This window comes from Salmo salar, chromosome 06 (assembly GCF_965601325.2).
Source record: "Salmo salar chromosome 06, fSalSal1, whole genome shotgun sequence".
Taxonomy (NCBI): Eukaryota; Metazoa; Chordata; class Actinopteri; order Salmoniformes; family Salmonidae; genus Salmo; species Salmo salar.
The window spans coordinates 35,871,564-35,899,484 of NC_138296.1; the positions used below are offsets into that span (position 1 = coordinate 35,871,564).

A 27,921-nucleotide genomic window follows, 5' to 3' on the forward strand; every position below is an offset into this window, starting at 1 on the left:
AACAAACTAAAGTAAATTAATCAGTTAATAACATAATAGCATGGCTTTGAAATTCATTAAGCGTAAATCATATAAGATCGACTAAACCTTTCCATTATTTTAGCAGGATAATAATGGGATGGTTGCGGTTTCTCCAGGCATCCTGATGGGGGCAGCTCCCATCTGTCCAAACAGCCCTCTCAGGGTTTGTTAAACACTTAAAAAGAAAAATTCACTCCAAAATGATATTTTGTTATTATTTTCATTAGTCCACTGTTAATACAGTTCCAGAATATTTTGCCATATTTAGTCAAGTTTTAAAGAAGCAAAGTGTCACTTGGCACATCACCATGATGATGTGGAACATGGTTATTCTGACTTTCAGGGGTGGTCAGAAGGTTTACAAACTCATGCCACCTGTTTAACTGTCCCACATTTTCAGATATTATTCTGTTGCTGGCGGTCTGAAGGGCCATGTTCCCACCCATACAGGACATCTACTTGAAACGGTGCCTGAGGAAGTCCAGCAGCATCGTCAAGGATCCCACACACCCCAGACATGAGCTGTTCACTCCCTTACCGTCCGTCAGACGGTATCAAAGCATAAGGTCTGACACCAAGAGGCTCAGAGAGGGTTTCTATTTTTTAACCCCTTTTTCTCCCCAATTTCGATCTTGTCTCATCACTGCAACTCCCCAACGGGCTCGGGAGGCGAAGGTCGAGTCATGCGTCCTCCGAAACATGAACCGCCAAACCGTGTTTCTTAACACCCGCCCGCTTAACCTCACACACCACACACACACACACACACACACACACACACACACACACACACACACACACACACACACACACACACACACACACACACACACACACACACACACAAATTGCTGCTATCAGACTCTCATTTACTATTGCTAATACTGCACAATTTCAACACTTCCCCCCTAATCCCCCCTTTCTCTGATACATGTGTAAATATTGGACTATAAATGGTGCTTTCCTGTATTATACTTATTCTAAAATGTTTATTTGATTTTCCTGAGCCAATTACTTTTTTGTTTTTATTGTTATCTTTTATTATTTCTTATTGTTGTTGTATTGTCCAGAAGGAACCTGCAAGTAAGCATTTTGTTGTTACCATGTGTATCCTGTACATATGACTAATAAAACTTGAAACTTGAGGGAACGGAAAATGGATGTCCTTAAATGGATGTCCTTAAATGGATGTCCTTAAATGGATGTCCTTAAATGGATGTCCTTAAATGGATTGCCAAAAGGGGGAGCCACTACTCCTCTTGATGCATTTGGATTGACATTATATTATGAACAAAATTGAAACGATGAAAAAAGACAAATCTTTGCAAAGGTATACAGAATGACAATACTAATGAGGAATTATATGTAGAAAGCTGCTATGGGACTGTATATTAGGATGCCGTGTGAGCATACAGCTCGACACCGACCTGTCATGGGATAACCTAGAATAAAGATACTAGATCTAAATTCTAGGACGTCGGGGGAATAACCAGACCTCATAAAGGAATCTGTGAGGCCTGCAGTTTGTCTAAATACCCCAGAGAGTCTTGAAGAGGGTTTTTCTATATTTGTTCTCAACCTGAGATAGAGAACACAGAACACATTAAGTGCTCTTATGACTGCTCCAACTGAAATGCCAGAATGGTTTAAAATGGAAGAAGAATGGATTCCCACTGGGTCATACTGTCCTCTATAAATGCATGTGTAAAGCAGATACATATTTGAGGTCCTAGTGTTTATCGCATTACCCTCTGGCAGCTTTCCATGCCGTCTCTGAGATGTTTTTGTGAACGCATTCCCTTACAATACCTCAACCTTCCCAAAGTCTTCAAAGTGAATTACCTGTCAAAAGCTTGAAACGAAAGATGACAAAAGTGGACCTGAAATTAGTTTCCCTCTTATCTAGTACTTAGCCACTTTGTTTAAGCCCTGTTTTCTTCTTAGCATGATAGACTTGTGTCTACATGCAAAGACCACCCATGCCACACACAGATACAGTATATACCCTTGTGTGTGTGTATCCCACCCACTGTGGGCTGCAGTCTAAGAATGTGTGAAAAGCACTGGTGTGTGTGTGTGAAGCAGAAAGAGGCTCAGCTCAGGTGTGTGTGTGTATGTGCGTGTGTGACGTGTGTGAGAAGGTATGAGTAAGTGAGAGGGAAAATGAACAAATAAGGACCTAGGTTTGGTCTGGCTCTGAGTAATGTCACACCCTGTCAGAATGACTGCTGGGTAGATAGGAAGAAAAACACAGCTAAAACTCAACAGCACGCAACACTACACCTCTGAGCTTCTACCTGTCTCAGACAGAACACTGCATGAGGCAAGAGGAGACCAAACAATACTGAATTAGACACAAGAGTTGTTATAGTAGCACACGCATTCCAAGAGAAAATCATTGCTTTCAGTTTCTTTTAGTCTTAAATCTACCTGGGTTAATTACTGCTTGTGTTAAGAGAACATTATGATTTGGTAGATAGCAACACTAGTTAGACGTGAGAATAATGTTCTAATGCTTTCCCATTACAATCTAAGCACTGACGGATTTCTGCTTAATCCCTCACATATTACCATAACATCATCTGTCTGTGACTGTGTAACATGGTCTGTCTCTGTGTGACAAATATCCATTCTCCATTCCACATTTACAAATCTACTCATCTCCCGTATTGCATCTTCAATTAAATCTCATCAGTTCCCCATCCTCACAGAGTGTGTCACTGTGAGGACATCATGTAGTGTCATGAATTACAGCTGTGAGTCTAAGCCACAGCCTGCTCAAGGAGGGGTGCTGTTATTCTCTAATTATACACAGTCACCAGCACCATGTCATCTGAATGGTTAGCGTAGCATATGTAGCATGTCACCCTGTCTGCTCTAGTGAGCAGCTCCATGCTGACTGAGCTGTCAGGCAACGGAGAGGCAACATCAGGATCCAATGAGGCAGACTGACTGGCTTACTGCCACTCTGCTGCTATTGGACTCCATTGCTGTGGTCTAAAATTAGATAAGGGTAGAAAATCCACTTTTGAAAGTAAGTGATTGCTGCCATAAACCACAGGTTGACGCGTATCTGTCCTTTCAAGCTCTAAAGAATTGTATTTTTTTGGCAAAACATCCATTTGGAGTGTCTCTCTCTTGGCTGAGGTAGGCTCCTTACACTGATTTTGTAAGCTAGGCTTTAATTAAATAGCCAACTGGAGGTTTAAAAAAGGACAGGATAAATCCAATACAGAGAATTACAGAGAGTTTAACACTCTCACTCTTCCTTCATGGCATCTCTGTCTCTCCTTCTCTCTTCACGGAATGCTAACCTGTTCTTTTTTTCTCTCCCTAAAACATCAGGAGCCTTTAGCAAACAGACAGACAGACAGACAGACAGACAGACAGACAGACAGACAGACAGACAGACAGACAGACAGACAGACAGACAGACAGACAGACAGACAGACAGACAGACAGACAGACAGACAGACAGACAGACAGACAGACAGACAGACAGACATGCAGTCTGGTGGCCATGCAGCCGCCTGACAGTCAGACATTAACTGGAAAGCTGTGTGGCGACATGATTAACATCATGCTATGCTGCGCTGAACAGCAATCAGAGTCACACAGCTGGGCGCATCTAAGCAGACTGTTTTGTCTGCGTTTGTATTATTACATGTTTGTCCGATGTTCTGCAGTTGTCCCAACAAAGGTGGAGACAATGCAAACAAGCCACTTGGTTTGGATCTTCCAGCAAGACAATAACCCCAAGCACACATCAAAATCCACAAAGAAATGAATTGGCCACAAGATCAATATTTTGTAATGGCCATATCAGTCTCCAGACTTGAAACCCATTGAAAACCTGTGGTTTGAATTCAAGAGGGCAGTCCATAAGCACAGACAAAGGTTATTAAGGATCCAAATGGATTATGTATGGAGGAATGGTCTAAGATCCCTCCCAATGTGTTCTCCAACTCATAGAAGGCTCAGTGCCGTTATCCTCGCAAGGTGAGGAATTGAAAGGTATTGAAAACAGGGGTGTCAATCATTTTGACGCCCAACTTTTTGAGAATGTTTTTTTTCTGAGCAATTGTATTAGTATAAAATAATATAATTTAAAAATGTAGCATACAATATAGCTCAGTATTTTAATTATTTATTTTATACAGTAATTGTTGCTCATCTTTATCAAGGGGGTCAATAATTTCAAACCTGACTGTATATGCACATACCGTAAGGTAGTTTTGGTTAGGTGTTTTTTTATACTCAAGAGGTAGCCCATACTGCACTAGAAGACAAGGCATAGAGAGATATGACAGGTAGAAAACACACTAGCCCAGGGTTAGAGGTTAGGGTTGGAGAGTCGCTGAGCCATTAGCTGTGTGTCAGCTATGGTCTTCCAGTGTTGTACCTGGGCCTGTGCTCCGTTGATCATCAGGTAGTAGAGCTTGCTGAGGATGCTCTGCTGCAGCTGGTCCCAGGAGATGGAGCGGTCCTCCCTCATCAGGAACGGAGGTCCAAACCTGAGGAGCAGATGGGAACACGTGATGACCATTCAGTCAGAAGAGAGAGGATCTTAGACAGTTATCAATGGGATATGTGAAGTGAACTGATCAAAAAACATAATTTCATTGATGAGCATGTTTGTGGTCAACTAACATTTCATTGACCCAAATGACTGTTTAATCAATGTACAGTGAGTGAAAGAGTAGAGTACACATCCTGCATTTACTTCTCACACTGTCATATAGGCAGAACCACACTATCCCTGCTTAGGTCGCTGGTTTCTTACTAGTCTTCAGGCCCCCTTCACATATCGTCACGGATGACGCTCCACCTACAGTGGGGGGGGAAAGTATTTGATCCCCTGCTGATTTTGTACGTTTGCCCACTTACAAAGAAATGATCAGTCTATAATTTTAATAGTAGGTTTATTTGAACAGTGAGAGACAGAATAACAACAAAAAAATCCAGAAAAACGCATGTCAAAAATGTTATGAAATGATTTGCATTTTAATGAGGGAAATAAGTATTTGACCCCTCTGCAAAACATGACTTAGTACTTGGTGGCAAAACCCTTGTTGGCAATCACAGAGGTCAGACGTTTCTTGTAGTTGGCCACCAGGTTTGCACACATCTCAGGAGGGATTTTGTCCCACTCCTCTTTGCAGATCTTCTCCAAGTCATTAAGGTTTCGTTGCTGACGTTTGGCAACTCAAACCTTCAGCTCCCTCCACAGATTTTCTATGGGATTAAGGTCTGGAGACTGGCTAGGCCACTCCAGGACCTTAATGTGCTTCTTCTTGAGCAACTCCTTTGTTGCCTTGGCCGTGTGTTTTGGGTCATTGTCATGCTGGAATACCCATCCACGACCCATTTTCAATGCTCTGGCTGAGAGAAGGAGGTTCTCACCCAAGATTTGACGGTACATGGCCCCGTCCATCGTCCCTTTGATGCGGCGAAGTTGTCCTGTCCCCTTAGCAGAAAAACACCCCCAAAGCATGTTTCCACCTCCATGTTTGACGGTGGAGATGGTGTTCTTGGGGTCATAGGCAGCATTCTTCCACCTCCGAACACGGCGAGCTGAGTTGATGTCAAAGAGCTCCCTTTTGGTCTCATCTGAACACAACACTTTCACCAGTTGTCCTCTGAGTCATTCAGATGTTCATTGGCAAACTTCAGACGGGCATGTATATGTATTCTTGAGCAGGGGGACCTTGCGGGCGCTGCAGGATTTCAGTCCTTCACGGCGTAGTGTGTTACCAATTGTTTTCTTGGTGACTATGGTCCCAGCTGCCTTGAGATCATTGACAAGATCCTCCCGTGTGGTTCTGGGCTGATTCCTCACCGTTCTCATGATCATTACAACTCCACGAGGTGAGATCTTGCATGGAGCCCCAGGCCGAGGGAGATTGACAGTTCTTTTGTGTTTCTTTCATTTCTGAATAATCGCACCAAATGTTGTCACCTTCTCACCAAGCTGCTTGGCGATGGTCTTGTAGCCCATTCCAGCCTTGTGTAGGTCTACAATCTTGTCCCTGACATCCTTGGAGAGCTCTTTGGTCTTGGCCATGGTGGAGAGTTTGGAATCTGATTGATTGATTGCTTCTGTGGACAGGTGTCTTTTTTACAGGTAACAAGCTGCGGTTAGGAGCACTCCCTTTGAGAGTGTGCTCCTCATCTCAGCTCGTTACCTGTATAAAAGACACCTGGGAGCCAGAAATCTTTCTGATTGAGAGGGGGTCAAATACTTATTTCCCTCATTAAGATGCAAATCAATTTATAACATTTTTGACATGCGTTTTTCTGGATATTTTTGTTGTTATTCTGTCTCTCACTGTTCAAATAAACCTACCATTAAAATTATAGACTGATCCTTTCTTTGTCAGTGGGCAAACGTACAAAATCAGCAGGGGATCAAATACTTTTTCCCCCCACTGCATATAATCACCATTATACCAGAGCTCTCATTACAGTGTATCTATATGAGACACACAGAGATAATTATACATTATAACAATAGCACAGGCATGGCCCTGCATCAGAGCTGAAGGATCACATGCCTTCATTAAACGGCACCTCAGATTGAGGCCATGTCTCTGTCATAAACTCCTCATCTCTAACTGGGAGAGGCTGAGGCTCACACACATAACTGAGAGATTAGTCACAGGGTTAATCAAGTTGCATCTCAATGATCTATCAAATTAAAATTACATATTTTCCTCAGTGTACGCCAATCTGGCAGGTAACACGACCCAGAGCTGAATATTTTGCAAATACTTCTCTGGCCTTCACTACAAACTTTTGCTTGATTAGGTCAACGTGAAAGTGCACAAACCCTATCAAAATGTATTTCTCGTCTGAGTCTTAAAGTAAAATATTGATTCTGTTTTTATTCAATACTCATCATAGTTTCATGAAGGGTTGTCCCATTAACTCATGGAAAACATGTAGATACTCAAGGTACATTAAGTTATCGCAAACACTGTTCAACATTGTTACCATTAATGTCATTGTCCTCCATTCAACATACTGTACTTTCCACGGATTGTTCTGTAATTGCAGACCCACATTCCATGGTCACTATGAGCAACAGCTGCAACAACCAGGACATAAAGAGATACAACAACAAAAAGCCTTTCCTTTTCTGTGCTTTGAGGTGTTTGTTCCTTTATTTTCAGGACTTGGTATGCTGTTCAGATCATCGGCCCATAGTCTTGTCAAGCCCTCTCTCTATGGCAGGCCCTGGTACACAGTACTACCCCTCTCTCTTCACCTGAGAATGATGCAAGATTGGAAGTATGTCTAATTAGCTTACAGGCGTGTCCATGTTCATCCCACAATGATCCCCCTGTGGTGCCTCCGAGGCACCGTTTTAGCAGTAGCCTTGTAAAGTCTTGAGCTACTACAACAGTCTTGTGAGTTGTCTCTGAAGCACCGTTGTGCTTTATGTGTCTTAGTGTACACAGAGAAGACAGCAAGGAACAAATTGTCCACTGGGCTGCTGGTGGGCATCACTCAGACTGATGGATTTAAGATGTGAGTGTTGATCGTCAGATGATCGCTCTGATAGTTTTGTGTGGGATCATCCATCTAGAACAAAGGCAGCTGTGAGGACTAGTGCATGGCCAAGCCTGCCAACGTCAAGTCCAAGGCAGCAGAATGGAGCGTAGCTGGGGTAGTGGTGCGATAACAATCCAAAGACATTCTACAGAAATACACAGAATTAGCTCCATTGAGACAGACTTTTTCAGAGGACATTTTCACAAATATTTTCTGAAGAAATGAACCGTCATGATAACTAACCCCTGATTAACTAAGAGTATCACACACAGCTTTAAGAGGGTGCATAAATGATAAAGACTACACAGGTCAAAATGGAATCATTTGGGTTCATCTCAGGGCAAGAGCCTAAAACAGACCCCAACCAGCTAGCACATAACGTTCTGAGAACCATATGTTTCTTAGAGCTTGGTGAGAGCGTGCTTATCCTATGGTTATTTTGTATAAAACCTTCCCACAACTTTCTGGGAACGGTACTGGATTGTTGCTTGGCTTTGTAACATTCTCAGCACATTTAAGGAACTTGACAAAACTTTTATTTTCCTGGTATTTCATTACTTTAACAGAAAGTTTCCTAAAAGTTCAAACATGTTTACATTTAATTTCAATTTTGGTAATGTTCTACTGTAGGAACATTGTCCAACTGGTTTGACATTGGGAATATTCTCAAATAGTTCAGAGAACATTAAAAAAAAGGTACTTCAGCATAACGTTTCATCATTGTTCTATCTAAAGTCATGTTCTCTAATTGTTCCAAGAATGTTAAGAAACAATGTTCTTCTGTGGGAATTTCAGTACTTTAGCATAACGTTTCCTACAGGTTTCATCATGGTTCTATTTAAAGTCATGTTCTCACATTTTTCAGAGGGAGGGTTACAAAAACTTTCCATAAAAACCAAAGAAAACTTTAGTAACGTTTAGAGAACTTTCTAAGAACGTTATTTAAAAACATACATTCCGTTCTCAGCATTAACAAAACTCTATCCTCTATCTTGTTAAGTATGTTCAGGTGCGTTGGCCGCGCCCACTAATTGGCCACACCTGATCATAATGAGTGCTTGTTTCATATGAAATGGGGTGTGTTTGAATAGACTAAAATGAACAACTTTTATTTTGAATGCGTAAAAAAACATGGCATGCTAGCTCAATCCTTGTGGCGCAGTGGACTAATTCCACGGATAGAGAAAATAAGATTATATACTGGACAAAAATATAAACGCAACATGTAAAATGTTGGTCCCTTGTTTCATGAGCTGAAATAAAAGCTCCCAGAATTTTTGCATACGGACAAAAAGCTTATTTCTCTCAAATTTTGTGAACACATTTGTTTACATCCCTGTTAGTGAACATTTCTCCTTTTCTAAAATAATCCATTCACCTGACAGGTGTGGCATATCAAGAAGCTGATTAAACAACATGATCATTACACAGCTGCACCTTGTGCTGGGGACAATTAAAGGCCACTCTAATATGCGCAATTGTGTCACACAACACAATGCCACAGATGTCTCAAGCTTTGAGGGAGTGTGCAATTTGCATGCTGACTGCAGGATTGTCCACCAGAGTTTTTGCCAGAGAATTGAATGTTCATTTCTCTACCATAAGCCGCCTCCAATGTCGTTTTAGAGAATTTGACACCAGTCAACCAGCCTCACAACCGCAGACCACGTGTAACCACGCCAGACCAGGACCTCCACATCCAGGTTCTTCACCTGTGGGATTGTCTGAGAACAGCCACCCGGACAGCTGATAAAACTGAGGAGTATTTCTAAAAGTTTGAAAGAAAGTTATTCAAAAACCTCTAAATAACATATAATTTCTGTTCTCAAAGTGTTAATAAAATCTCCCAGGAAAACTTTCAAGGAACCAGAGTAAAACATTCTCAGAACCTCCCTGCAACCTAAAAATAAATGTTCCCAGAATAGGCAAAATGTTCCCTTCTGTTCTCAGAACGTTGAAAAAACATTCCTTTTTACCAGTCACAAAACGTATGGCTTTGTTCCCACAACCATTGTGAAACCAAAAACAGACATTCACTAACCCATAACTTCCAGGGAACCACATTTTCTAGCTGTGCAGTCTTTGGAATAAATTGCAAAAATAATGCAGAGCTCATATCTCTTAATAATAATTTCACGCTTATGGCAGAGTCAGATTTATTTTCATCTGTCAGACCAAAACAAATGAGAAAGTTATTTGATCCAAAAAACATTTGACACTTGTGATAAGATCATCCAATGGAGACTATGAAATGTGTCAGAATTCCCACAGATCCGCATCGCATCTCTCTCCTCAACAGGCAATTTTTCTGCATGGAAATATGGGTCACATTTTGATTTGTTTGTCCTGTTCCACACTGTGCATAATGATGGGATCACTAGGAAAGAAACATCTAAGCAAATGCAAAATACATAAAATCAATATGGGTGAGGTGGCCTGCTACAAACAGGACTGGATTTCAGACTATAATGTCTAGCAATCTGGCTTTGAACGATCTCAGCGAGGAACTCACTTCTAAAGCATGCCATGTCCAGAGAAGATATGGATTAGACAGCAACTCTTAGCTCTTTTACTAAGTTATATGGAATTGTTTTAAGAAGGTCATACCAAGGTTAATTTAGCTATTTGATCTAGAATTGTATTTGGCCTTACTGCTATTAGCCCATACAAATGCTTTGAATAACAGGTTCGCTACTTGGAACAACAGATAGTGCCCAAAAAAATTCCAAAGGAAGTTTGTTCGGAAATGGCTGTCCTGCATCTTTGATAGGTATTTAACCCCTTATTTTTGGCACTAAACAGTCTCCATATATACTGTAATTCCAGAATTATTTTCAACTGGTACCGGGAGACCTTCAGACGACTCATGTTGTGGGCAACTGATACGTACGTGAGAGTCTCAGCTTTCAAAAGAGGGGTCATATTAGTGTGTAGACCACCAAACTGCTCAGACGCTACAGACAGAAGTTGTCAAATCGGCTGTAGCAACTTCAGATAACTTCCAAGACACGTGTAGGGGTCGTAGAGCAAAACGGACAACATCATCGTGTTCGTGAAAGTCTCATGTTTTGTTCGGATGCTAAAGACGATTTTGTGAGAAGACCAATTTTCGCTCTAGTGCTGTTACCTATCACTGCAGATGCGGAAGTGCGACACCGCGGATTGAGACACATCCAATGCAAAATGACTGACATCTCTAGTTTAAACTAATGTTTTATTATACTAATTAGATTCATCAAGAAGGTCTTCAAAAATATATTCACTCACTTTGGAGTTGACGGTTAAACAAAGCAATGACACTGAAATGGAAATGTCACACTGTGCTGGTTAGAGGAATGTTCCTGCAAAACCTATTCCCTGTAGGACAATAAGAGAAAGACAAAGAGTGCAATCCACATGTCATTTTCTCTGCACACAAATATCTTCACCCATCACCTGATGAGACAGAGACAGGTCTGAGCCCACTTGGGCACACACTGGTTGAATCAACATTGTTTGAAGGTAATTTTTCAACGTATTGTGGTGTGGAATAAACCTGGAAATACATTGGATTTAAAAAAAAGTCATCAACCAGTACTGTTTTCATCTCATTTCAACCAACATTGAAATTAGGGTAAGACTTCAACTTAAATACATTGACTTAACTTTACTAACAGGTGCTTACATCAATCTAATTTCAACATACTCATCAGAACTATGTATAGGTTGAAATAGTGTTGAAACTTCTAGTTTTTTTCTTCCTATATTGAAATTATGTTGAATTTTAGATTTGATTAGACATATTTTATTTTATATTGTTTCAATATCAGTGAGAACAAGTCCACCATCCAGATGCCTACCTCTATATACCCTGCTTAGCAAACAAGCTGTGTTTGTTTCAGCTGAACTATCATGTCAACACATTTAGACATTGATCAGCTTTCATACTCCTTTGTGTAGACTACCTAAATAACATAGAATAGTCGAAAGTTACTCTAACTTTTCATACCCAAGTTGTATGTGGAAGTAAATTCAGAGTGAGGTTGGGTTTATGACTACATTGACATCTGATTTGCCCAACAAAGGACACCATCATTTCAACGTGTAGCTAGATATACTATCATTAATCCATGGTTGATTGGATTATGGGAAGTTTAGAAGTAGTTAGCCCTGTAAATAGGATGTCAAATTCCTGATAAAACACTTTTACATTTGGATATTGTCTTGTATATGAAGGACAGCTGGTTGATTTAAAAATGGTTTGTTATTAAAATGTTGGATTCACGTCTCCATCTCAACAAAAAGTCTATGTTGAGAATATGACTAAATCAGCCCTCATATACAAGTAAGAGTCAATGTTTAGGCACGGGTTTTTGGACTGTGGCGTCACATTTTATTTCAATATACCTCTTTATTTAGGTCGATAACATGACGTTGAAACAATGACATTGATTCAAACATACCATTTTACTATCAACGTTGAGACAAGGTCAAATAAAATGTCTAATCAAATTTGAAAGTAATTTAATTAATTTAATTTCAACCACCCAAGTGTACAAAACATTAGGAACACCTTCCTAATATTTAGTTGCATGTCCTTTTGCATCCAGAACAGCCTCAATTCCTCAGAGCATAGACTCTACAAGGTGTAGAAAGCGTTCCGTGGGGATGCTGGCCCATGTTGACTTCAATGCTTCCCACAGTTGGATGGGCCATTCTTGATACATGCGGGAAACTGTTGAGCATGAAAAACCCAGCAGCATTGAAGTTCTTGAAACACTCAAACCAGTACACCTGGCACCTACTACCATACCCCATTCAAAGGCAATAAAATATGTTGTCTTGCCTATTCACCCTCTGAATGGCACACATACATACACAATCCATGTCTCAACTGTCTCAAGGCTTAAAAATCCTTCTTTAACCTGTCTCCTCTCCTTCATTTACACTGATTGAAGTTGATTTAACAGGTGACATCAATAAGGGATCATAGCTTTCACCTGGATTCACCTGGTCAGTCTATAGCCCTATTTGCACGGGACTAGTATTACTATAGAATGTCGGTTATGTAATAATTACCCCAGCATGTCCGTTTTTCCAGTGGGCGATTCTGATGGGATTAGTTTTACCAAACTGCCCCTGTAATATTTTTTTCCCTCATTCACAATTGACCATTATGACGAAAACCTGGAGGCTCTTCTAGGCGTGAAGATATTTCAAATGTCTAGGGATAGCCTAACATTGGCCTTCAGTTCGAGAAAGTCAAAATAATAATGCATACGTATTTGGCAGTTTATCAATTAATTGGCACAATATCGTCCACTTCATATTTTAAAAGAGAAGTATTGGCACTAGGAAAGTTGATATGAAAAAAACAGGATTCATCTGTAGGTTACTTGTATAGCACATTGTTTTAAGCATCAATTTGTTCCCACGTTCACATCCTAAACACGATTCGCACGGGAGAAGTATTATCTGAGGACCTTGGAGTTTGCTGAAAAACAGTAGGTTTTTAGGGCAGGGGTAATAACCTTCCTGCCAAGTAAAAATTACTGACATGGTAGATTCGGGCGGGACTAAAATTACAGAAGTGGTGATTTGTGCTTGTGCACATAATTACATTACCTGAGCACCTCCAGTAAAACGTATCCCGTCGAATAGGGCTTTAGTCATGGAAAGATCCGGGGTTACTAATGTTTTGTACACTCAGTGGTTATTGAATATGGGTTGAATTTTTTTTACGTTTCTGTGGAATTAATGCAATTTCAAAGTATACATAGTTCTGATGATTATGTTAAAATTAGATGCATGTAACAACCTGTTAGACAAGGTATTTAAAGGAAAAATCCAACCAAAACCATTAATTCTTTTAATTTACAGTGTTAACTAACATTAATATGCGAGAAGAATACTTTTTGGTGAACTAATGTTTCATTTTGGCGTTATAACAAGGTTGGCAACAAAATGGAAAATCGTTGTGGAAATGTGTTGCAGCTCAAATCGACTACAAAATCCACATGCAATGGTTTCTCTATTGGCTGGCTGGCTAGGTAACTAGCTATCAAGCAAGAAAACATAGCTACACACAATAATACCAAAGACAATATCAGCATGTGCAGTAGCTAGTTAGCTGTAAAATCGCCTTTAAAAAACGGCACTATCAATTTAGGAGTCTACAACCTCAGCATGTTCAACCTGCAGATCGATGTGCCTCACAGAGTGGAGTCTGACATTCTCAACTGCAGATATACTTTTGAGGAGATGGGGAAACGTTGCCCATGCTATGTCTATGGTACAGGCCGGTGCATTCTGGGTGATTCTGGGACAAGGAGCGAATGGGAGTCAATTGGGCGCTAGCTCAAAAACCAACACTAGCACTAATTTCGTCAACAAGAAGTACAACATTACAAATATTTCCGAGATGTGAGATAATTAACTTGCTACCTGTAATATCGTATAGCTTTGGAATCGTGACATTAGGTACTTTAGATGAAAATAGGCACATTTCTCGACTTTGAGAAGGGATTGCGTGACGATTAGCTTAGCAACCGTGTGACACAGCATGACAACGTGAACGCGAATGGTCGACAGTCTGCTGGGTGGGGCGTTATACGTTCCTTCATTCCTTTCTTTCATATCTCTGGTAACGGCACTATGCAATGCACCCTGGATTAAAGAGGCAGACAAATAGGAAAAATGGGCTAGACCCTCTATTAAATAAAACATTTCTCGAGGTAGGAATATTGCAAAAATATAACCAATGGCTCATTTAAGACTAGACATCCTCCCGTGTTATGACATCGGCCATTATTGAAATCTAACATGTATGATAGACGTTTTCACGATCTAAAAGTCCTATTCCAGTGTAGTGAGAGTGACTTTATCACAGTGCTACGTCATACCGTCCGGATTACTGCCTGCTTGAACGCCAATAACTCAGATGCACATGAAAACATGAAAGGACCCAGGAAATTGATAGAACATCACTCAGGGATGCACAAAAACAATATAACATTCAAAATGGGTGAACCTTACCTTTAAATTGAAGTTTTACACACGTTTTTATGTTTACAACTCTGGTTGAAATTAGATGAAAACAGTACTGGTTGATTACTTTTTTCAAATCCAATATATTTTCCAAGTTGATTCCACATCACAAATACATTGACAAATTACGTTGAAACAACGTTGATTGGTTGTAAAGTTTGACATCTGACACCAGTGTGTGCCCAGTGGGAGGGTTAATCAGCAATGTTGAAGCATGGGAGAACGCTGAGAGACACTAAGCCTTCTGGATGGGATTGGATTTCTCATGGCTGACTCTGTGAGGTCTCCTGAGCGAGTATTGATCCCTCCCTGCTGTCGGGCTGGATGTCTGATGGATTACTCCATCGTGTCAGATGTCAAACTTCACAACCATTCAGTTGGAGACTCGCCTCTCAATTAGATTGACAAGAAACTCTTAGAGGCTGTGACTCATTGACTGTGGCTCATTCAACTGTCACATGAGATAGTAGAGGCCTTTCTGTGCTGCATATTTCCCCATGTTTTCCTACTTTCCCAAAGTCGAATAAAAAGTCTATATTTAGAAATTAATCATGACCTTATGTTGTAACTGTAACTTTCTCTTTCACTTCTGAGTGACAGTATGAAGAGGTGAACAACACCAACCGCCCCTTAGATCCCAGAGTTTGTTTGAAACAGTCACCTAACCTGACAGCCTGCTGGGCATTCCAGGCGGCGTTGCACACCAGCAACAGGATCTTCACTGGCACACCATGGTTCAGGAACTCTGATGACAAAGTTCCGGATGGAGGTAACCTTTGACCTTCGGGCCCGGAGGAGTACGGTGAGGACGGCAGGCTGTGGTGGTACCCTGCAGGAGAGGAGGAAAGAGGGAGCAGACAAGAGGGGGGGTGGGAAAGTGAAGGAAAGTTAAATATAAGACTTGGCGAGACATTCTATTTGGGGAGGAGCGAACCAGAAGGGAGAACAGATGGAGCGGGCGCTGCAGACTCTCCCAGCAGGAGGTCTTATCTGATGCAGCTTTTCACTCCTGGTGGGTGCCAGCACTTCTCACCAGCTAACTTCTCTTCCCTCACACTGTGGAGTGTGACTGAGCAAAAGCCTGCTGAAATTACAGCACTCACAGACGTGACATTAGCAGATGCTGTGTTACTAACCTCATCCCCAGGCTATTGCGCACAGCGCATATAAGCCTGGGATATCAACCACTCAAAGTTGGCCTTAGTGGGAGTGACCATAGAATTATATGCGAGTGATTCTATGGCAAAGTATTTGTCATCATTTCATTTAAGCAAATCTCATGTGCTTGTGGTGTGGTGTGGTGTGCTTGTGGTGCTGTGTGCTTGTGGTGCTCTGTGCTTGTGGTGTACTAGCGTACAGGGGAGGGTTAGGGGGAAGATGTGGGAGATGATTGGTTGGTAGATTAGTTAGATTAAGCCAATGCCTATGTGCCAGGAGTTTCTCCCAGCTCTATGTTTTGGCCAAGTTTGACGCACTGGTCCACCAGACTCTATGCACATTTGTGCAGGAGTGTCTGGGAACGAGATTACCAACCTAGACAATGCCAACCTATCAGGCGGCACTGGCTCCCCAAAATACTTGGTGATAAATCACATGGTAAATAGGACTGTAGACAGAAACGAGCAGCTATTGATTGGCCCGGCGACAGTGTTCTCCCAAAACCACAGCGTTGTATTAAACACCGCTGTTTACACCCATCCAGTTCACAATTAATCATCGCCAACGGTGAATGTCACGCTTGAAGGTCCCAAAGCCACCAAGATCCTGAGTGTGCAAATATCCCACCATTCAATCCAGCCACACCACAGGTCTAATACCAGGATATAGGAGAGTGGAGGAATGCATGGAAACAAAGACCTATTCAATATCAATCAGACACTTCATGTAAACAGCTCTGATATGATATGATAGAGCCCTGACCCAAGAGTGAACATAATGAGGAAAAGTATTACTGCCCTTCATTTATTCATGTTCAAGTAATGAAGCAGCTGATCAAACTCTCTTCAATCATGTTCTGCAATTTACACAAGTGTTGATCGCTGTGAGGATGATTTATGTAAAGAAGCCCTTCTTTAACGACTGGTGAAACGTTCAGAATTCAGCAGTAAAATGCAGAGGTCACCTCATGGACTGTCCCCATGTGATTGATGCTGGGTGGGAGGAGGTCTCTCATCAGTCATTAAATCAAAGGGTATTTCTTTATGTTTGGGCATCAGAAATGTTTTGTTTCAAGACATCTCCCCCAAGGTCTTTTCACTGGTCTTTAAATTACAACCAGTTTCCTACCTTTAGGTTGATGTCAGCTTTTCAGAATGACGGATGGAGAGTGTCAAAATAACCCACAGCAGATTCCTGTAGATACACAGAAACTTCAACTTGTACACACACGCATGCACACAAATGTAATTTAATATGCCTGTTGATTGTAGTCTCCTGTGATGAGTGATATGACTCTCTATAAGATCATGGAATAGTTGTGTATTCACTCTCCTGTAGTCTAGGGTTATGTCTGAGAAACACTTTCATTTTCAATTCCCTGACAGATGTGAAGGACAGGATGAGCCAGCCTGAACACTGTGAAAGCCAGTAATTAAACACCTCTGCCCCCAAAGAGAACCACTTCAATGACTGGATTAGCATGGTCAGGTATTGACTGGTTCCGAGAAAGCCGTGAAGCCCTATAGCGAAGACAGACACCAAACTGACCACATACTGAGACGTCAGTGATTACTAGGGCTGTGGCGGTCATGAAATTTTGTCAGCCGGTGATTGTCAAGCAAATAACTTCCGGTCTCACAGAAATGGACCGTTAATTAACATAAACACATTCAGCATCTCCTGGCTTCCACACACAGCCTACAAGCCACTGATGCAGACCTTTGGAACATCTACATTTTAAAAAGTCTAATAAATCCATGTAATGTAGCCTACACCTTCACAATAAATCCATAGCCTACACCATCACAATAAATCCATTATGTATTTTAGACAGGTCGAAAGAAACAGGATATGAAGAAAATAGTCTATTTCAGAAGAAAAGAATAGCATACTCTGAGTTGTCCTTATGTTAGGTCCTGATCTGGCTATGCCAAATGGCTGTGGGCTACACTAGTTCATTTAGCAGACAAGATTCGCTTAGAATTTCGTGGCATTATTTTATAGTGTGAATAAAATCTAAAATATATTTTCTCTAAAGGATTTTTGAGGGAGTGCGCACATCCGGCTATTCTGTGTTGCGCGGTTAACAAAGAAACAGGTCTTCCTATATGCTTAATTTAGAGTTATTTATGAAACTTTAGTTGTGATCAAAACGTATAGAACAACGTTTGTATTTTTAATACAAGGCTGCATGATGCCACTAATGATTATTTGAAAAAAGTCACATGAAAGGCATGAGCTCGGCTTTGTCATTTGCGCAGGCTGTGCACATTTAATCAAATCAAATGTTATTAGTCACATGCGCCGAATACAACATGTATAGACCTTACTGTGAAATGCTTACTTACGAGCCCCTAACCAACAATGCAGTTTAAAAAAATACAGATAAGAATAAGAAATAAAAGTAACAAGTAATTAAAGAACAGCAGTAAAATAACAATAGCGAGACTATATACAGGGCGTACCGGTACAGAGTCAATGTACATGTAGGTAGAGTTATTAAAGTGATGATAACAACAGAGTAGCAGTGGTGTAAAAGGGGGGTGGGGGGGCAATGCAAATAGTCTGGGTAGCCATTTGGTTAGATGTTCAGGAGTCTTATGGCTTGGGGGTAGAAGCTGTTTAGAAGCCTTTTGGACCTAGACTTGGAACTCCGGTACCGCTTGCCGTGCGGTAGCAGAGAGAATAGTCTAAGACTAGGGTGGCTGGAGTCTTTGACAATTTTTAGGGCCTTCCTCTGACACCGCCTGATATAGAGGTCCTGGATGGCAGGAAGCTTGGCCCCGGTGATGTACTGGGCTGTACGCACCACCCTCTGTAGTGCCTTGCGGTCGGAGGCCGAGCAGTTGCCATACCAGGCAGTGATGCAACCTGTCAGGATGCTCTCAATGGTGCAGCTGTAGAACCTGTTGAGGATCCGAGGACCCTTGACAAATCTTTTCAGTCTCCTGAGGGAGAATAGGTTTTGTCATGGCCTCTTCACGACTGTCTTGGTGTGCTTGGACCATGTTAGTTTGTTGGTGATGTGGAAACCAAGGAACTTGAAGCTCTCAACCTGCTCCACTGCAGCCCCGTCGATGAGAATGGGGGTGTGCTCGGTCCTCTTTTTCCTGTAGTCCACAATCATCTCCTTTGTCTTGATCACGTTGAGGGAGAGGTTGTTGTCCTGGCACCACACGGCCAGGTCTCTGACCTCCTCCCTATAGACTGTCTCTCATTCACAATTTGACAAGCACTTGATAATGCCTCGAATTTCTTGGCGTCATCCCCTTCGTGTGGCCGTAATTCCCCTAAAAAAAATCCATGTCTTTTGAGGCCAATGGCCGTTGTGCCCTTGGGCTGAATATAATAATTATAATTCCCTTCTCCCGGCTGCGTGCTCCGAAATACCTCTCACTCTCAAGGCTCTCTCAGATAGCTCAACTCTTATTAGCCAATGCCCGTCACGTGATCTATCACGCCCTGATCTGTTTCACCTGTCTTTGTGATTGTCTCCACCCCCCTCCAGGTGTCGCCCATCTTCCCCATTATCCCCTGTGTATTTATACCTGTGTTTTCTTTTTGTCTGTTGCCAGCTCATTTTGTTTGTTCAAGTCAGCCAGCGGTTTATGTCTCAGCGCCTGCTTTTTCCCGTCTCTCTTTTCTCACCCTCCTGGTTTTGACCCTTGCCTGTCCTGATTCTGAGCCCGCCTGCCTGACCACTCTGCCTGCCCCTGACCCTGTCTGCCGCCCGGTACCGTTGCCCCACCTCTGGTTTACTATCCATGCCTGCCTTGACCTGTCTATTACCTGCCCCCGTTGGTATATTAAACTATTGTTTATTCAACGTGGTCTGAGTCTGGGTCTTACCTTCATACTCGATAGTGATCGGATCTTTCTCACAAGCTACAAGTGAAGACAGACACATCAGGGACGCAACTATGCGTCCTTATCCAATTCCGACTTGGACATTGAAGATATTAGAAGAACTGTCCATATTTACTTTTCGAGTAGGCCTAATAAACAGCAAAAGCACTAGCTTATGTCAATCTACTATCCCCCATAATACAAAAGTTGACCGATTCTATTCTGTGCAAGAAATAAATATTCCAAACACAATCTGGGACAGTTGTGGGATGCGATAGATCCCAAATTAATACAACCACTAGCATTCAAAAAAAAAATTTAAGCATTGAGGCTGACGCAACCGATCAGACTGTTTAGCTTAAAATGTTGAGAAAATGTTTGGCTATTTCTTCACATTATAAGTGCAGTAAAGCGCACACGGCAGTAGGCTATACACGCGAATGTTCCAAAATGCAATCAATTAGCGGGAAAACACTAGTGGGAAAACACCATTCTCAAAAGTGTGATTATGCATGTAATGCTTTTATGATAAAGGTGAATTTTTATGGTGAAAATGGTCTTCCCCAAACTTGAAACTCACGTACTGCGTACAGTATGTATGCCAGTTAGGCTCTACACCCCTTGTAAAGCAGATTAATATGCTTCATTTTAAGAAGTTATTTGGCCACTTTAGTTGTGATACAAACCGTATCAAAAAATATATGCCTATGGACTAAGCTACATGAGGTGCGAGACTATGACTTGAAAAAGTAAAAAAAAAAGGCACGAGCTGTTTCTTGCCTTACTGCACAGCTGGGCATCATTCACAAGTGATAATATATAAATCACAATTGATAGGCTAATATTGTCACCCATCAGACTGTTCTTGATTTAATTTTGTCTTTACATATACTAAATAATATATGTTTGAGATTTGTTTTGATTTAGAATGGACCATTATCATCCACCGGTCTCGAAACAGGGGCAGGGGGGAAAATGGACGTCATCTATGCACTTAAATAACGAATGGAGGACACTTTTCCCGTAGTTAATTTTCATGCCAGCCAGGTAGGGTATACTCCTGTTGTAAAGATAAGAAATGTGCTTAATATTAGGAAAGTTGAGAAATAAATATAGTAGGCCTAGCCTATAGAAAGCTGATGGGATCCTCCTCTTTTTAATAGAGGCCATCACTCTGTTTTAGCACGCAATAGCATAGCCTCAAGATATGTTGCGCAACATCAGCTCATTGGCTCTCATGAAGTGTTTGATTAGATTTTTGATTACATTTGCATTGATGTCAGAGTGATTAGAGGGACAATATAGTGCTGAGTACCAGGCAGCTTGTCATGCCTGCTCCCCCTCCCTGGTGCCAGACTACCCGTCTTTACACGCACCTGTCACCATCATTACACGCAGCAGAGCTCATTGGACTCACCTGGACTCCTTCATGTGGTTGATTGACCCTGTATATCTGTCTGTTCCTCGGTGGTGTTCCCTGTGTCCGCATTAATTGTTGTTATGTGTTCCTGTCCAGACGCTGTTCCTGTTCTGTTTCGTGTCCGTCAGTTATTACACCTTCACTCCCTGTACCTGCTTCCTATCTCCTGCGTCGATCCTTTCACAGTTTGTAAGTTTGGTAGGCTACTAATAACCATCAGCAGCATTGGAGGGTGGAGAAGCCTAATTACCGTGTCTAAACGGTCACGTGGAATTTGACTGCCTTCATGACTCGTGACCGCCGGTGTGGCGGTAATACAGTCACCGTAACAGCCCTAGTGATGACTTTATGGCATTCGTCTCCTCCACTGAGTGACCTAGTTAGCCAGGCTTCTGAATGTGTCCACACTGAGGAGCCTGAACTAATTATTGGGCTTTTCAAACAAGCGTTCCACATCAGTTCCACCTAAACTGGAAGCCCTGGCTGTTAGACAGTAAATTGCAGCACATGTGGAAAGTCCCACTGATGCCCTGACAGGGGGAACTCTATGGCCTGGCAGCCAGGCAGCATACTGTATTACAACCATACTATATTAGAGACACAATGGACAAACCATGTCACGGTGGGCTGCAGGGTCGACAGAGTTTGGATCAGTCATTGATTAGATGAAGTCATGCAATCTGTTATTAATTTCCTTAATATGAGCCTGATATGAACAACCAAGACACTGTCAACCCAATACAACCTGAAGAAGGGGAATACCTGATGGGGAAAGAACATGTGTGTATGATGTGTGTATGATGCACTTCACTGAATGTGAAATAAGATACTTCTATGAGAATTGCCATGACAATGGAGCTCTGTGGGTACAGAATCAATGTTTACATAAACTGACATAGGAAGTGCTTACACCTCTCTTCCTATTTCATCATGCCATGAAAGGTCAGGCAGGAGGAAAAATACACCCAGACACCATCTCTCATGAATCTTTTCTGCCACACTGTGATATTCCATACATTGTAGATAGTTCATGTAAACCTTGTTGACAGCGACTGAAATTACTCATTCTCCTCGCTGACAACCACCAAATGAAAATGCTGCCAGGCACAGACAAACGCACACTCCACCATTTTTCTACAGGCCGCTCATCAAGGTGTGAAGAGACATTACTGATAGGCTGTGTGTCAAACAGAGGTGGACAGTCCCTGCTTCATATTTTTATGATTTTGAACATGATTCTAGGACATTTAGTGATAGCCATTAGTGACAGCCAGTCGCTGATGTGCTTAAAGTGAGTCACCCTCTGAATTCACCAACTAATGTACTGTAGCATGGTGCCAAGGCTCTTGTTTTTTTTAGCCATACAGTAAGTGCTACAATTCATTTCAGTTGATGCCTCAGCTTGACAGCTTCTATTGGTACCTGAGACACTCCATTCAGACAGTCTAGGTATTCAGACATATCCAGTTTGTCAAAGCACAAGCCTGCAACATTAGTGTTGAACATCTCTGTCTAGGAGTTATTATACAATTCAGGCGAGCTCAGGTTTTCTGTAACAAGAGCAAAGGCGAACTTTAACTTCCAGCTATAGAGGCATTACGGCAGTCCTCCTGACCCAGAAACTGGAGAAATTAGCTGCTGTCTGGTCAGTCTTTAGAGGCCACTTCATTCAAAGACACTGCCAGCCCTGTACCTGACCAACGCTGTCAATTGCTTATAGAAAGAATTTCTTCCAAGCAGTGAGGCCGAACAGAGCTCTGTAGAGTCCCACATGCTTTTCATACTGAGAGAAGTAGTGAGTAAAGTATGCTGTATGTAAACTAGGGAGTAGTACAGGAGTGGTATAGTAGAGGAGTCTTTTAAATCAATGTAGACACTGTTCTGGGGAAGAACAGATACGACTCCATTCCCATCCCATTACCATTCATAGTTAATGTGCGTGAGGTGCATGATCCCTAAAGGCATATTGATTTCAAGTACACAAAATATACCTTCCATTAGCAGCAGTGACCATAAAAGTTTACGAGCAGTGACAACTCATCATGATTTAAAGAGGCACATTACGCTGAGGTGAAGCCTCCTCCGTCAGTACAGTACCACATTTCACACCCGTCAGCTTTAGGCCAAATAGATAATGATTACTCAGTATTCATTGTGTAACAGTGAGTTTGAGTTCTGTTATCAGACTGGATGTGCATGAAATGAGAGGATGCTCTGTTCAGCAGGGAGGTGGTGAGAGAGGCCTCTCCATATCAACCCCACTACGTACACAGTCTGATAAAACATCCCAGGAGGATTCAGTGTCTGCCGTGTGTGTGTGTGTGTGTGTGTGTGTGTGTGTGTGTGTGTGTGTGTGTGTGTGTGTGTGTGTGTGTGTGTGTGTGCAGACCAATCAAACTGAGTAGTCCATTATGTGTGGTCTAACCAAAGATGATGAAGGAGAGACAGAGATTTCTCTAATCACTTTTCTCAGTGGTGATGCAAAGAAGTATCATTTTCAGGGACAAACCCAGCTCTGCTAAACCCAGAGTGAAAAATGTGGTAAAACTATCCACACAATCTGGCTTCTGGGAACAATGTCTGTTTGCCCTTCACATCATCAGTACAATTACAGAAGAGAGATATTTCAAACATAAATCATTCGATGACAGCAAATCTTTGCGGAAAATGATGGTGATTTGAGTAGATCTGAGCATCTGAGTTTTATTGAAAATGTGTTTAAAATGTGTTTGTAAGCACACATGTTCCCCAATGACTTCTTATTCTACATTGTGAGTTCCTCCTGGAATCTATCAGACCCAAAGTACACAAACAAACATTCATTATCTTGTTTAAAAAGAAACAATGCATTTCTCCTCAGTTGTTCATCCTGATATTTGGAAGGCTTGTGCCAACAGTGCACAGTTAGGGTAAAAGCTACAGTACAAGAGCATGTAGTTATCACCACCAGAGGAAGGACAGACTTTCACATAATACCCTGGTATTTCACAGAGGTTGTACATCCCATTCTGTTAATATAGTGCCTCTGTATGCTCTTGACTGAGAAAGGCTTATTTCACGATGGGACTGAAATGACCCCTGTTTGCTCATAAAGTGGAAAAGGGACAGATTCTATTGGATGATCTTAGTTGATAGTGATGATATTGATCTGAATGTCCCTGGAATATGTAGTTGTTGCTATGGTTACCTGAGAATTGTGCAGAGCCTCCTCTGATGTATAGGGGCGGGGCCTGGAAGGCATAGATAATGTCAGTCTCGGCTATGCATGTCAGATCCTCCTCATCAAAGAAGGAGCGCTGAAAGCCTGTGGTGTAGATCTCTGTCAGGATCACCTGAAAGAGAGAGAGGGAGAGAGAGGGAGAGAGAGAGAGAGAGAGAGGGTGAAAGAGAGCGAGAGAGAGAGAGAGAGAGAGAGAGAGAGGGAGAGAGCGAGAGATAGCAAGAGTATCCATCTTATTTAATCAGAGACTTGGAAAATGGAGTGAGAGTGAATCTGAGGATAATGTGCATCATCAAGAAGAGTGAGACAAGATCACCTACCTGGTCTGGGGAGATGTTCCCCTCATCCGCCAACATCCTTCTCAGAAAGGCCAGTGAGCCAAAAAGAGGCACAGCCAGCCCGATGCGCAGGTATCTCTGGCCCTTCGTACTGAAGACCAGAGTTACACACAGAGGCCTGTCGAGTGAAGGGGAGAGAAAGAGAGAGAGAGAATAGCCGCTGCATTGAAATCGCTACCATTTTTATTACAGTCCATTACCAGGAAGAGACATATAGTTTTCATGAATTAATCAATACATTTTAGCATTAATAATAGATCATTAGGACCGTTTTTTATGTGTAAGAAATAATGGAATCTGTATTGTGGGTCGATGCATTTTTAAAGCTGAGCACTTGGCTCTTACCTCTCTGTCTCCTTTGCATGGAGAAGCAGTGCTGACATAGGCAGGGTAAAGGGACATAATGGCTTGTACAAAAACACTACACTGAAGAGATATGTGCCCTGTGATTCACCTGTGAGAGTCTATGTGTGTCTATATGTGAGGACTGTAGTCAGCCGAGTAGACACCCCCCTCAGAAAGTCAGCCTCCTCTGAGAAAGAGAGATATGGGAGCCAATGACAAAATTACATAGGCGGGAGGTCCCGAGTGTACAGCACCTCTATTCTACAGACAATACTCTTATATATTTTTTTAAATAGGCAAGTCAGTTAAGAACAAATTCTTATTTACAATGACGGACTAGGAACAGTGGGTTAACAGATTTTTACCTTGTCAGCTCGGGGATTCAATCCAGCAACCTTTCGGTTACTGGCCCAACACGCTAACCACTCGGCTACCTGGCACCCCTTATCTCCTTACAGTGGAGAGTCCATGCTTACATAAGTACAACTCACATTGAAGGTCTTGCGAAAAAGCTCAGGCTCAATTTTTATTTTAAATAAGTCATGTTTTTCTTTTGAAGCAAGAAGAGACTTGTTTCCACTACCTTTTTGCCTGTAATCGACTATGGTGATACATTGTACATGTTTGCCCCTGTGGCGTCATTACATATGCTGAACACTGTGTCTCATGGGGTGTTGAGGTTTGTTACAAACTCCAATGCTTTCACCAATCATTGTACCCTCTATACCAGAGTGGGCTGGCCTTCATTAGCTCTTCAGAGACTAAGTCATTGGTATGTTGTTATTTACAAGGCCATACTGAGACAGCTCCCATTTTACCTGTGTATCTACATTGTCCAGCAGACTAATGACAATTATCGATTAAAGTGAGTTTTGTTATGTCTTGTTGATGACCTGCTCTATAATCCACCATGGAGAAGATTTAACGTGATAAAGAGAGTGAGAGATGCCACTGCCAGCACACAGGCATTATCACACATGGGGATAGAGGACACACAGCAGTGGGGGATATACAGTATTATACAACGGGTGGGTCTAATCCTGAATGCTGATTGGTTAAAACCTCATTCTAGCAGGTGTCTATTCCACAAGTTACCACCGGCTAAATCTATGACGTTAAAATGCCTGTTTACTATGTTCCATCTGGCTGAACAATCCACTGTCTCATCAGCCCAGACAGGCAATTTATAAACTCCACTATGAAAAGCATCGAACATTTCGTTTTCAACAGCGGAGATTTCTATAAACCTTGCTATCCTTCTCTCCGACATTTGCAATATTGTTTCAATATTCAAATTTGATCTCCAGCTGTCCCATAGTAATGAACGTGTCGGGAGTCGTGATGAGACAGACAGGTAGGCAGCTTTTCTCAGCCAGTCTAAATCATGAATTAGCATAATTTCTATGGATATATACAAATAACTATCAATAGAAAACAGGTAAAAGTAAATGAAGAGCAGCTAGTTTGAAGTTTTTCCAGCTTCAGTTTGAAGTGATTGTCACGACTTCCGCCGAAGTCGGTCCCTCTCCTTGTTCGGGTGGCGTTCGGCGGTCGACATCACCGGCCTTCTAGCCATCGCCGATCCAATTTTCATTTTCCATTTGTTTTGTCTTTGTCTTACACACCTGGTTTCAATTCCCCAATTACTTATTCATTATTTAACCCTCTGTTCCCCCATGTTTGTTTGTGAGTGATTGTTTATTGTATTGCGGTCCGTAATTGTGGCCTGGGATTTATTGACGTGTTTTGTTATTTTATTGTTGAGTAAAATTGCTTACACTACTCATATCTGCTGTACTGCGCCTGACTCATCTACACCAGCTACACACAGACGCATTACAGTGATTGTGTTAGCTGTGTTATTGGCTAGCTCTCAAACAACATTGTCCTGACGAGAGAGCACATGTTTTACGCCAGGTGAAATTGTGCATCATTAGCTCATTGTTATGGATGTATTCAAATAAATGTCACTAGAAAACAGCTTAAAACGCAAATGCAGCTACTTTGTTGTTATTCTGGCTGCACTGTTGACGTGACTGCAAGTTAGCCATAGTTGGCTAGCTAGCAAGCAAGGGATAAGAACGTTGTCAGCCAAAAAGTGACAATGCCCTCGAGGCCGGTGTTTGGAGGATATGTTGGCACGGTTTGCTGGCCCTCAACTTCTTCTCGGGCCTAACAACACCCGTGCTAATATATCCTCCAAACACCGGCGTCGAGGGCATTATCACTTAAGTAAGTAATGGGTGTTGTCGTGTCTTTGGCATCATTAAACTGAAGATGAATCTTTATCAAAAATTCTCTGTAATTATTATTACATGATTAAACTACTGTAATTAACTATGAAGTCGGGGCACCAAGGAAAATATTCAGATTACAAAGTTATAATTTTCCTAATATAACTTTCAGATATTTTAATATCTGATCACTTAGTCTTCTGATTAATGAATTATTCTTTACCTCACGTTAGTCTCATTCCAAACGTCGTAAATTATTGGTTATCTGCACGAACCCAGTCTTCACTATGAGTCATCCATACATCAGTTGTCTTGAAATAATTTATTTACTAACTAAGTACTCACAGAAATGCATAACACAAACAAACAAAGTAGATATGGTTACAAAGAAATGATAGGGGAATGTGCCCTAGTGGGCTAAACCGGCATGGCGGCTTGTTAGACAGAGGGACTGATAAGTGCGCGAAAGATAAGAGACACTACAGAGTTGATAATTATAACAATTGAAATGCTAATCCTTTGCACATGAATGCTCACTCATTCGGGAATAATTGCAATCAATATATATATATTTACGCTCAGTGTGTCATCGGGATCTCTGTTGAAAAGTTTGTTTCTGTTGGAGAGTTTGTCCGCCCTCTCTAGTTCAGAGTGACATTCATTCATGTCGTTATAGAATAGTTGTTTCGGCGGTTGTCGGTCTTCGCATTCAATGATACCGAATTCCTAGCTGCAGACTAGTAATTAATATCAAAGACT

The 27,921-nt window shown here is 41.7% G+C and overlaps 1 protein-coding gene across 1 annotated transcript in view; it reads right to left on the bottom strand.

The window, feature by feature from the left end:
- LOC106607063 (ubiquitin carboxyl-terminal hydrolase 43) overlaps positions 1-27,921 on the bottom strand; it is an 87,298-nt gene that overhangs the window by 17,164 nt on the left and 42,213 nt on the right. Inside the window, exons 5-8 of the mRNA XM_045720322.2 lie at positions 24,566-24,701; positions 24,213-24,357; positions 15,268-15,430; positions 4,424-4,535 (exon numbers count right to left, since the gene is read on the bottom strand). Of these exons, the coding sequence (XP_045576278.1) occupies positions 4,424-4,535; positions 15,268-15,430; positions 24,213-24,357; positions 24,566-24,701 (556 nt within the window). The remainder of the gene's footprint in view (positions 1-4,423; positions 4,536-15,267; positions 15,431-24,212; positions 24,358-24,565; positions 24,702-27,921) is intronic.